The 12,530-nt window shown below is 45.1% G+C and overlaps 1 protein-coding gene across 1 annotated transcript; it reads left to right on the forward strand.

Moving 5' to 3' along the window:
- The first annotated feature begins 829 nt into the window (after positions 1–829).
- Positions 830–11,815, forward strand: ACAT2 (acetyl-CoA acetyltransferase 2). Its single transcript, XM_035108617.3, has 9 exons — positions 830–1,282; positions 3,491–3,625; positions 5,644–5,825; positions 6,566–6,683; positions 7,029–7,172; positions 8,551–8,673; positions 9,796–9,950; positions 10,689–10,799; positions 11,580–11,815. Exons 1-9 carry the CDS (start codon positions 1,228–1,230, stop codon positions 11,745–11,747), a joined length of 1,191 nt encoding a protein of 396 aa, XP_034964508.1. The 5' UTR covers positions 830–1,227; the 3' UTR covers positions 11,748–11,815.
- The last annotated feature ends 715 nt before the right edge of the window (positions 11,816–12,530 follow it).

Consider the following 12,530-nt stretch of genomic DNA (forward strand, 5'->3'; position numbering starts at 1 on the left):
CTTAGGGTGAAGACTGGCTAATAAATTTAACGATAATAATAATAATGTTAAGAATGAGTCTGCATTTTAAAGCAAATTGACTGATGGTTTAGGTATTAACAAACAATATGAAAGGAAAAGTTAAGAGTGGGAATGGCTCTTCTAGGTCCTGGTTGAGACTTTACTTTCTAGAGTTCTAAATTTCATGTCTGATTTAATGTTAAGGTGTCTAAGGCTTAAGGAAGGATGCTCCCTGGAAAAAGAAGCAGCTGGCTGTTTGACTTGTGCCTATAACTTTTTATACATTAGTTGTTATGTTTTAAACAAGTAACAATAAATAATTACAACAAATATTCTTCAGATTAACAGCTTTTTATCCATGCAAGGCCACCTGAACCTTAGTTGCCGCAAATCTTCTCTTTTGACCCTAGCCCAGGCACCCCCAAACTGCGGCCCTCCAGATGTTTTGACCTGCAACTCCCATGATCCCTAGCTAACAGGACCAGTGGTCAGGGATGATGGGAACTGTAGTCCAAAACATCTGGAGGGCCGAAGTTTGGGGATGCCTGCCCTAGCCCAATCTGAAATTACCATGCCTGTTGGGTTAGGGTTGCCAGCTGAGGATCAATTTATGACAACTGGTTTACAACTCTTAAAACATGGGTCCTATCTATGCATGATTCGGGGTCAGCACTGGGGGAGAACAGTGCTCTTGTTCCCTTACAGAGGCAGAAATGCATCTGGTTGTGCCTTTTCCAGTACTGTACAGAAATAAAATTACAAGGAAAGCTTCACCTGTTGACACCCTGCCAGGCTCCTAACAACTTGCTTGTGGCATGTTTTGTTTTAGCCCCTCCACCCCATCTGCAAAAGAAAATACAAACGTGCACATTACACAAATCAACAAAATTAGTTGGTCTCTAAGGTGCTACTGGACAATTTTGCAATTCCTCAGTGAAGCTTCCCGCACACTTGCATCCTCCATCTTTTGGGCACTTCCACCTTCGAAGCCTCTCTGGAAGCGAAAACGCAGCCTCCCTTCTTCTCAGACCCATCCCTCCTCCCGCCTGTCACGTGACGACACGCTCAGCCGAGCCCTCCGTGACGAAGGCGCTTGAGGGGGTGGGAGTAGTCCCGCGCAGCCAATGAGAACGCGCGAGGGATTTTCGGGCGGCGCGAGGCGGCTTAAGGGCCAGGCGTAAGGTGCAACAGGACCAGCGGCCGAAACGGGACCTGGCTGAAGGCAGCATGGATGCAAGCGGGGAAGGCGTTGTGCTCGTGGCTGCTGTCAGGACGCCGGTCGGTGAGTCGGGAGGGCGCGCAAGGCCGGCTTTGGCGGCTTTGGGGGGGGTATTTCACCCATTGGAGACGCTCCGCTTCCTTTCTGATCTTCATCATTGATGTAAACTTCCAAAATGTATTTTGTATAATTAAGTTTTTGCCTCTACAGTCCATTTTATTTTATTTTATTGTTATGGCTAATGGCTGATGCAAATGAAGATTCTTCTGATCTGATCTGATCTTTCTGATCGCGGTTGGAAAGCGAAGCAATCGCTCGGGCGTCGCTACTTCGCCCATTGCAGGGCCTGTCCAGTATCATTTTAGTGCCCCTCCAGTTGAGCTGTAGCCCATTTCTCGTGGAAGGGGAACTGCAGAACTGAAGGAAGGATGGGGGCAATTTAGATTGGCCAGCCCTTCGTGGTTTTAAGAGAGGACGAAGAGCGCGAGAATCTGAAGATGAGCTGCCGTTTTGATTCATTAGACGTCATCCCAAATCAACGTGCTGGTTGGCCCTCATCAAAAGTTAAATAATATTTTTGTGATTTCAACTATATTAAAGGTGGGCGTCTTGTAAATTTTGACTAAACTCTTGTCTGTTTTCATGAGGGCTGCAAGCTTTTAGAGCACTTTCCCCGAGATCGCCCAAACCTAACCGTGCAAACATGTCAACTCGGAAGCCAGCCAGCCGCGTTGAGTTCAATAGAACTGGCAACCTAATGTTCATTTCGGAGTTTCTAAATTTCGTGGAATGCCGTACTTGTGGTGTAGAGCCAGTGGTAAATATTAACGTGGTCACTTCAGGCTCCGCCTCGCCCAGTGATTGGGTAGGAACTGTAGAGCCACCGGGTGGAGCAGCCCTGTGATTGCTTCGTGAGAGGCGCTGACGAATCGCTCTCTACCTCCGATTGGCCTGCGGCGTGTAGAACCATGAAAGCTTGGCCCGCTTCTGTTCTCTCATTAGATTAACAGAACCTAACGCTGCTCTTTAGCCAGTCCTCTGCAAAGAGATGGGCTGCAAGGTAGAAGCAGTGCCGGATTTACCTATAAGCTAAAGCTATAGCTTAGGGTCCCACTCTCTTGGGGGCCCCTAAAAAATTAAAGAAAAAAACAACCTGGATGTACATTTCCAAAATATAAGATAAAAAACCAAATTAAATAAAACCTACATACAGCAACAGTGTTTTGTGTTGTGTAGGCTCCCATGATGTAAGTAATGGGCCCCGCTTGCTAGCCTGCTCCCTAAAATATCACTGGTTTGCTCATTGCTATATATAAAGTGCTTACATTCTGCATGTGCAAATGGCTTTAGATACCTATATTAGGTCCATAAATTACCATACTGTACATATATTCAACACAAAAAAGCGACAATTTGTTGTTGACACAGGACAGCTGGACATATAAAGGGCCCCATTACCTTAAGTAGCTCATCAAACCTAAATCCAGCCCTCGGTAAAAGGATGTGGCTCTTGGGTCATGTGACAATGTCCTTGGAGAGGGGGATCCAGGGTTGGCAACTCACTGATCTCAAAAATGCAGCTCGATTATCTCTGAACATGTGCAGAGTTCTTTTTTTTTTTGGCTTCACGCCAGAGTTTCCTGTTTGACAATGAATACATTTTTAAAACCCATTTTGCACAAAGCAAGTGTGAAGAGCGGCACAGGCAGTGTGTGTGTTATGGGGTATGTTGCGTTGAGAAGAGAGTGCTTTCCCACCCTAAATTTAGATGATTTTGAGCATGAATGACTGAAACTGAAAGACAGCAAAATATAAAACAAATCAAAGGAAGCCTTTAATTGCATAATGCTCAATCATGAGCGTAATCAAGGGATTGGGGTGGGAGATCAGCTACTGCCCCCCCTCCGTGATCAACTAAAACAATAAAAATACTTAAATCACTGACGTTCTGCCCCCCAACAATAAGTCTGCTCCCACCAACATAAATCCTTATTGGGAGTAAGTCTCATTTAAATTAGTGAGACCAATTTTAAAGTCAGCATGGACAAGATTATGTTTCACTTATGCACAAAAATTTACTAGGAAACATAATTTGAGTCTTATGTACAATTCCAGTTATGCAACACCCCACTTACTTCATTGCATATTACTTCATTGACATATGCCTTACTGGACTTGGATTCACACACTTTTTCCTAAAGTACCGGTACTTACTTTGTGGTTGAAAAAGGCCTGCCTGTAGTATAACAACTTAACTTGCATTTTATCTAGGATCCTTCAATGGTGCCTTGTCTACTTTGCATGCCCATGAGCTGGCTTCCGTAGCCATTAAGGAAACCTTGAAGAGGGCAAAAATTGAACCTAAAGAAGTATCTGAGGTCATATTTGGACAAGTCTTGGCTGCAGGTATGTCTTAAGTGAACCTGTTTTCTCAGGTGCTGGTCTGGAATCTGTTTTGCCCTCTTCGCTAGGGCTTTTGTAATACTTAGACAAGATATGCATTTATACTAAGAGTCATATTTTTTTATCTTCATCTACTGTACAGCTCACCTTCTCTTCCCCTGTGTAAGTAGGGTTGCCAGCTTTCAACAAGTTGTCTTGTAACTTTTCATTGCCCCTGGCAGCCAGAGATGAAGCAACTGTGACTGCTCCTTCTCTGGTCCTGTCACCTGCCCCTCTCTACCACAACATATAGGACTCTCCATGTGCCACATCAGTCAAAACATGTGGTGGGCCACACGGCCAGAGAAGAAGCTTCATAGATAAGCCACAGCTCTCTCACCAGCAGCACCAAGGGTATTCAAGCTACTACCATTTGCTGGATTGCAACCCTACTTAACAGTTTTATTGATCCCAATGCCGTTATATCAAATTTCCCGAGCGCAAATACTTGGATTTTATTTGTGAGCAAATGGTAGCAAACATCCTCATTTACTCTAACTCATTTAATTTAAATCTCAGAAGGGAATTCCAAAATAACCCTACCTCAGGTTGCATCGTAACTCATGAGAAGTTGGTTTATAAGGGAACAGTTGTCCTCTAAGGAATAATTGCTTAGTAGGAAGAGTTTCCCTTACCGTACCTTGAAAGGTCAACATCTAGAGCAGGCATCCCCACTCCAAACTTCGGCCCTCCAGATGTTTTGGACTACAGTTCCCATCATCCCTGACCACTGGTCCTCTTAGCTAGGAATCATGGGAGATGTAGGCCAAAACATCTGGAGGGCCGCAGTTTGGGGATGCCTGATCTAGAGTTTAAATGCCTGTCACAGCACATCCCTATATGGTAACCAAGGGGTGGGGAGCCTTCTTCAGACTAAGGGCAGCAGTCCCTTCTGGGCAACCTTCCAGGGACTGAATGCCAATGGAGAGGGGGAAAGGGCAGAGGGAACAGTCGATGGAGCCACTGAGGTGAATTTGCACAGTAGGCTACTTTCTCCACACTCATACGTCCCTCTCTACCCTCCACCCCAAGAGCCAGATAAAGAGCTCTGAAAGGTTGTATTTTGCCCTTCGGCCTGAAGTTCCCCACCCTCCCTCATTCTGCCAGTGCATCTTATAAAAATGCCCCTTGCCCACTCCTGAGTTTCCAGTCCACAATAATCCCATTCACTACCTATGCTCTCCCTGATACCTTGTCAGTCCCTAACCCCAGTTCATACTTTCCTCTTCCTAATCCCTCACTTGCTGAGCCCCGTCCAAGCTAACCTGAGATGGTATTCCATGGTTAAGCGTCCTCCAGTAGACAGTTGCCTGCAGAGAAATTCCTTTGGGGAAGGGCTGAGGTGACATAGGGTGCCCTCATAACGAAAATTACCTAGGGGTTGAAGTTGCGGGATTCGGGTTGCAGCACTTCACTGACTAGAACTTATCATGGGAAATCAGGGACCTTCTTTCTAATTGGCAGAACTGTTGTGCAAGGGTGAAAAGTGGTCAGGAAGCAAGGAGGTTTTATTTTGACTCCTGGAAGGTGCCCAGAAAAGGAACATGAAGACAGAGTGCAGAAGTTGTGACAGTGGAACGTGGGAGTTCAAACCTAAATGAAGCCCAGCTCATAGGAATGTTGTAATTTATCCTGAAGGCACAGAAGCCCCAAATGAGGTGTCCGGGAAGAGCAGAAAACACCCTTGACACCAGAAGATCCAGAGTAGAGGTGACTTGAGCAACACAAAGGCAGGTGTTGAAATGCAGAGTTAAGTGTAGCTTTTGGAAAGCAGTGTCTGGTTCTGCAAGCAAGAGCCAGCTATCCACTTAAAAACAAAACAGGATGCTTGAGAATATTGTAGCCAAATGGTGTTTCTGTGTCTTTTTTGCCTTTTCATATGGAAAGGAATGGGGAGGGGCAAAAGCTGGACAGGGGGAAGGAATGAGAGCAATTGAGCCTGGTTGTCTCTGCATGCTGATGAATTCTTTCTATTTCTGCAGGTGCTGGTCAGAATCCTGCCCGACAAGCCAGTATCGCCGCTGGGATTCCATATGAGATACCTGCTTGGAGCTGCCAGATGATATGTGGTTCAGGCCTGAAAGCCGTGTGCTTAGGCGCTCAGTCCATCATGGTGGGAGATTCCAGTATTGTAGTGGCTGGAGGCATGGAAAGCATGAGCAAGGTGAGGCTTTTGCTGTTTGTAAAAGGGCGCTCAGGCCCTCAGACTTAGTTGGTTTTTGCAGGTTAGTGGTTTGGAACAATTCTCAGGGCAGAAAGATTTGGATCAGTTCCGAATAGCCATTAGTTGCATGGTGGAATCATTATGACTGAAACAAGGCTGGGTCTAACAACATCCCCAAGCTGTAGCCATGGGGCGGCAGTGTGTGTGTGTGTGTGTGTGTGTGTGTGTAATTCAATGGTTCAGTTAAGTAAAGTTAGACTCTGGACTTAATTGACTTAATGGGGGCTCCCTCTTTAGATATCAATCGTTTCACTTCAAATCACAGCCTTGCTGTGTTAGGAGCCTTCCTGTTCATTCCTCCCCCCCCCCCCAAGTCCTGACATCACCAGTGGTGCAACCCTATCCAGAACAGGTAGGATCCTTTTCTAGTCAACTGAGCATACCTTGTATGTCTCTGGATTGACCATTTGCCCACGTATGGCCTACTCAGATCATCATCAGCTCTCCAAGGGCTCTGGAAGAAGTATACCCTGTCACCTCCTACGTGATTTTTTCAAGTGGGGTTGTATCTTCCATAAGCAAGCCATGTACTGCAGCCCTTTCCATAGACCCCATTTGTTTACCGAAAGCAGAAGAGCTGTGACATGACGAGGGACTGGCCAGGAGAGACTTTATTTCCACCCACCTCCAAACAACGTCATTCTTAGAATTCTAAAGGTGTCAAAATGATTTGCTTGCAGGCGCCTCATGTCATTCATATGCGCAATGGGGTGAAGATGGGGGAAGCCTCCTTGCAGGACACTCTGATCTTGGATGGTTTGACAGATGCCTTCTACCACTACCACATGGGTATAACTGGTAAGCCACATGATTCTTCCAAATGGCATTGTCAAGTGGGTGGGGGAAGATTATGGTTCAATATTGGATATTATTTTTATTTATTAAATATCAGATGAACCATTTCAGCTATCGCATTTCCTTCACCAATAGCTTTAAACCTTTATTTATGCAACAGCCACACCTTTCCAACAAAATAGATTTGATCGTGTCATGAGTGAGTAAGCACTGAAGGTTGGAGGCAGCATGTTCCCATAATTCATTACTGAACTTTTGATGCAATTAAAGCTATGCTGTGCATATGGCAATGTGTGACTCTTGCTGCATCTTGATAATGAGTATATACTCCCCAACTCCTGGTTTCAGCTGAAAATGTTGCCAAGCAATGGCAGGTTAGTCGAGAGGAGCAAGATCAACTGGCTGTACAGTCACAGAACAAGGCTGAAAATGCCCAGAAGGCTGGCTATTTTGATAAAGAGATTGTTCCTGTCCCTGTGCCTTCTAGGAAAGGTGAGTATGCATTCATAGCAGCAACTGTTCTGGGTACAGGGCGTATGACTAGTTATCATGGTCTGTATCTGTTTCTGTGCTTCAGTTCTTCCTTTGTTATCAGGGATAATAATCTAACTCAGGTGGGCGGGGTCTTGCCCACAAGATTAGTAATTTACATTGTCACTGTGATTAGGTAAAGGTAAAGAGACCCCTGACCATTAGGTCCAGTCGTGACCGACTCTGGGGTTGCGCGCTCATCTCGCATTATTGGCCGAGGGAGCCGGCGTATAGCTTCCAGGTCATGTGGCCAGCATGACAAAGCCGCTTCTGGCAAACCAGAGCAGCACATGGAAACGCCATTTACCTTCCCGCTGTAGCGGTTCCTATTTATCTACTTGCATTTTGACGTGCTTTCGAACTGCTAGGTTGGCAGTTCACTGTGGTTGGCAGTTCACAGTTCACTGTTGGCAGTTCACTGTCACTGTGATTAGTAAAGCTGAAATGATGGGTGGTAACCATTTCACTGCTGTCAGAGGTCTCCTGTTTGAAACGGTTCTGAGCCAACGTTTCCTGACCTTCTGAAACTTTGTCTTAAAGTCTAATTCATTTAATAGTAAGTAAAAAGAGAGGTGGAAGTGAGAGCTGGACCATAAAGAAGGCTGATTGCCGAAGAATTGATGCTCTTGAATTATGGTGCTGGAGGAGACTCTTGAGAGCCCCATGGACTGCAAGAAGATCAAACCTATCCATTCTTAAGGAAATCAACTCTGAGTGCTCACTGGAAGGACAGATTGTGAAGCTGAGGCTCCAATACTTTGGCCACCTCATGAGAAGAGAAGACATCCTGGAAAAGACCCTGATGTTGGGAAAGATGGAGGGCACAAGGAGAAGGGGACGACAGAGGACAAGATGGCTGGACAGTGTTTTTGAAGCTACAAACAAGAGTTTGACCAAACTGCGGGAGGCAGTGGAAGACAGGAGTGCCTGGCGTGCTATGGTCCATGGGGTCACGAAGAGTCGGACACGACTAAACAACTAAACAACAACAAAAAGAGAGGTGGAACCTCAGAAGCGGAAGGTTTCATGTTGTACCTTTCAGTAATGTTGTTGCGTACCTTTGTACATATTGGAAGTAGACCAGAGCCCTAGGCATTCTTCAGTGGGAACACAGAGTTGCTATGAGTTGTGTGAGTGTGTCTCCCCATTGGAGAGAAGTGGAGGGCTGGCTCTGCAAGCACAGAGCGACTGCTTCCATAGAAGTGAATGGGAGAGGACAGGATGGGGTATGGGTTGGGGACAGGAAGAGGAATTTCCATTTGGATAGGGTACAGAGATCTTAGGTTCCATTTTGACTTCTACGTAGACAGTTCTTTCTGAAATACTTGCTGTCTTGCAGGGCCGGTGGAAGTGAAAGCAGATGAGCATCCTCGCCCTGGTAGCAGGTTGGAAACGATGGCAAAGCTCAGGCCTTTTTTTATAACCGATGGAACAGGAACCGTGACTGCAGCAAATGCCTCAGGTTTGTTTAAGATTTTATAAACCATTTTTAATATTGTGTTTTAATTTTGTGACCCGTCCCAGGACCTGAGGGTGAAGGGCGGGTAATTAAGGATCATAATAGATGGCATTTAAATATAATGCTTTAAATGCATCTGCTTCAAGCAAGTTTTATTTAACTTCAGATAGATACAATTGGGAATTCCTGGGGCAGGGGAAAGGCATGTATTTTCTCCAACCACAGTTGGGGCATTGCAGTGTGGTGAGGGTGGGGGTTGTTAGGCCTTTCCTCAGTAGAGAGGCTAGACTGGTAAAGAAAAAGCAATTCATATGCGTTGTATGTGCGATGTAATATTGTGCCACCAGATGGCGACGTGCAGCCCCATTTTTCTCTGTTTTCCCTGTTTAAATTTACAACGCTCTAAACTGAAACGCTTCTTTGATGTGCCTAGATCCAGCCTTAAAGACCAGTACGAAGTACTGTTTGCAAAATATAGTTTGCCATGCAGAATCCCAGAAGCCTCTTTTAAAATGTTGTGTTGTCCTCCAAAGTTGAAAGGTGTGTTTCTGTCCCTCATGAACAACCCTCAAAGGGGGAAACTCGGTATGGACTGAGCACGCTCAGTGGGCATGGAATGCTGATGACAGATGGTGGGAGAAATGGAAGCCATGTAGGAATGAGGTGGGAGTGTCCGGAATTCTGTGACATTTTCTTGCAGGCCCTTCTTGTATATATTTAACCTGATCTCAAAGTGGTGTTGTTTATGTAGCCAATGCAGCAGCACCAAGCTGGGAACCCCCACCTTTGTGGAAGTACGAAGAAATGTATAAATCTTTAGGGGAAATCTACAAGGGGAGAACCCTCAAAACTTCCCATTGAGGAATTACCATGCTCAGCGGTCACAGGATGCTGATGGACTGGGGCTGTGTGTGTGTGTGGTGAGAATGGAAAACTGGGATGGAGGGATAAGCTGGAATGTTTTGAATCCTAAACAGGAGAACTGAAGGACAGAGGGCAAAAGATTTCTACTGTAGTAGTTTTATCTACTTTCAGGTTCTACTCTACCCGGAGAACGCTTTCAATGGCATGTTTTGAGTCTCAAGCCGTTTCCCCCCCTCTCTCTCTCTCTCCCTCCCCCCCAAGGTCTAAATGATGGTGCTGCAGCTGTAATTCTCATGAAGAAAGCTGAAGCCCTTAAACGAGGTCTTGCTCCTTTGGCACGGATTGTATCTTGGGCCCAAGCTGGTGTAGATCCTTCTGTCATGGGGATTGCGCCTGTTGCAGCCATAAAGAAAGCTGTAAGTTATATATTGGAACAGGGTGAACCTTTTCAGAATAGCTGGTTAGTCCTGAGTAACAAATCTTGTATTAAACAGACACTCTGCTTCCTCCCGAATTTTTCAGTCTATAAGATGCCCCCATGTATAATATGCCTGCTGTTTTGGAGGACTCAGATTTAAGAAAATGGGGGGGAGATGTATCTGTGTATAAGATGCCTGCTAATTTTTGACATTTTTAGGGGAAAAACCTAGTCCTATATACAGAAAAATACGATAATTGTTGAAACTTTTTTTGCAATGCCATTTTTTCTAGAAAAAGAGGTGCTGGAACTCACCATGAACTCACCCTTGTTTTCCTATAATGGCAATAGCGCCCAACTGAGGTGCCGGAACCAAGTTCCGGCAAGTTCCAGCTGAAAAAAAGCCCTGATTTTGGGCAATCTTCAGTTGATGCTAAATTACTGTTTTTCCAAGCAATGCACTCCTTTAGTTTCTATGAATCTAAGACATTGGCACAGTTTCTGAGAGACTCATGCTATTTAATCAGCCTATGTGTACAATTTTACATCTTCCACGTTAATGAGAAGGCTTCAAACAGTATTTTTAAAGTAAATAACCAATTGGCCATAGCATTACCCTATTTTCCTAATGTCTGGAATCTAGTTAGTTATATTCCGCTTCTAAAACCTGACCAGCTTTGCTGCTAATGGCTTGAAGCCTTGATTTTAATTACGGTACTTGTTTGCCCTTTTGCAGCTGGAAAAAGCAGGTTGGACAGTGGATCAAGTGGACTTGTATGAAATCAATGAAGCCTTTGCTGCTATAGGTTGTGCTGTAACAAAAGAGCTAAAACTCAACCCGGAAAAGGTATGTCCTGAAAGCTCAATACTGGAATCATCTAACCCAGGCACCCCCAAACTTGGGCCCTCCAGATGTTTTGGACTACAATTCCCTCCTACTGGAAGCAAGTGTACACAGGTTTGGTGGGTGTTCTGTTGAGGGACTGAGGAATTTACAAAAGCCGCCTCCTTCCTCCAGTGCAGGAGTGGGGAAACTCAGGCCTAGGGGCCAGACACACCTATCCAGGCCTTTATCGGTCCTTGGACACCTTGAGGCCTGCCAGGAACGCGTCCTTGAACTACAATGATGCATCTCAATTGCATCAGAACTTGGGCACACCTCCATGCCCCTCCTAGTTGCTCCACGAAAAACCTATTGGCTACCAGCCATTGCTGTAGTGAAGGTACCTGTGTTGTTTTGCAGAATCTGGGGGTCACTCCCCTTGCAAATACACACTTTACCTCTCTCAACTCCCAGCGTTGTAGCCTCTGGTCCTTTTTCTGGCTTTATCTCTAAAACATTAGAGATAAAAGTCAGAAAGAGGACCAGTTAGGGTGAGGAAAGTTACTAAAGCTGAAATACTGTCTGAATTCTCTTTAAAAGCTGTGCTGATGAGCAGCATTCCAGAAAAAACTGGCTGCAATGTTTAAAAAACATTAGAGATAATCTCTCCAGTGAAGACTGGTTAGAATTTCATTGAGGCATCTTCACAGTCTGACACTGTTGTAATTTCCCTTTTTGCCCCTTTGTCTGCCTTGTTCTATGTTATACTTTATATTTAACAGGGACACTTAATTTTTGTGGCAGGTGAACGTTGAAGGTGGGGCTGTTGCCCTTGGCCATCCTCTTGGAGCATCTGGTTGTCGGATCCTTGTTACGCTTGTGCATGCCCTGGAACGAACAGGTGGAAAACGGGGGGTTGCTGCTTTGTGTATAGGAGGAGGGATGGGCATAGCCATGTGTGTAGAAAGATAATGGAAGTGTTTCGGTAATTCTGTATTAATTTGTTGCATGGCTTCTAATTAAAACTGGAACTGTCTTAACTGCCGCCTCTTCCTTCAATTACTGTGACCACATCACTCTCTCAGTTCCATCACTGCATATGCTGTACCAACTTAAAATTACTGGTATTGTGTTGTATATAAACAAGTCATACATACTGAGATCCATAGTCACGGGATAAATATGGCTTAAAATAGCCAATGTTCTCTATCACATCAATCCCTCTGCTGGCTGCTGCAGAGAGCACCTTAGTGGGCAAAATCAGTCTCTTACTTGACTTCAGGAACAGGTAGGTAGCCGTGTTGGTCTGAGTCGAAGCAAAATAAAAAAATTCCTTCAGTAGCACCTTAAAGACCAACTAAGTTTTTATTTTGGTATGAGCTTTCGTGTGCATGCACACTTCTTCAGATACAGTGAAGAAGTGTGCATGCACACGAAAGCTCATACCAAAATAAAAACTTAGTTGGTCTTTAAGGTGCTACTGAAGGAATTTTTTTTTATTTTGCTTGACTTCAGGAAGTTAAGCTGTTGTTTGCCCCACCCAGCACAGAGCTGCGACTTTAGCACTAGGCATGACTGCACAGCATTCCTTAGTGTAGACTGCAGGAACGTCCAACAGGTAGATCGTGATCTACCGGTAGATCACCGGCTCCCCCCAAAGAAGCTCAACAACTTTGGCTCCCCTAAAAAATCTCAACATTTTAGCCCTTCACCTTCCAAAAACAGGGCTTTCCCGCCTCAGAAAAGCCCAACAAC

Source organism: Zootoca vivipara, chromosome 3 (assembly GCF_965207765.1).
Source record: "Zootoca vivipara chromosome 3, rZooViv2.hap1.1, whole genome shotgun sequence".
NCBI classification, from domain to species: domain Eukaryota; kingdom Metazoa; phylum Chordata; class Lepidosauria; order Squamata; family Lacertidae; genus Zootoca; species Zootoca vivipara.

Coding starts and splice junctions, on each gene's coding strand:
- ACAT2 (XM_035108617.3), top strand. CDS start 1,228: ATGGATGCAAGCGGGGAAGGCGTTGTGCTCGTGGCTGCTGTCAGGACG. Junction 5,826..6,565: donor GCATGGAAAGCATGAGCAAG/GTGAGGCTTTTG, acceptor ATTTGCTTGCAG/GCGCCTCATGTCATTCATAT. Junction 10,800..11,579: donor TAAAACTCAACCCGGAAAAG/GTATGTCCTGAA, acceptor TTTTTGTGGCAG/GTGAACGTTGAAGGTGGGGC.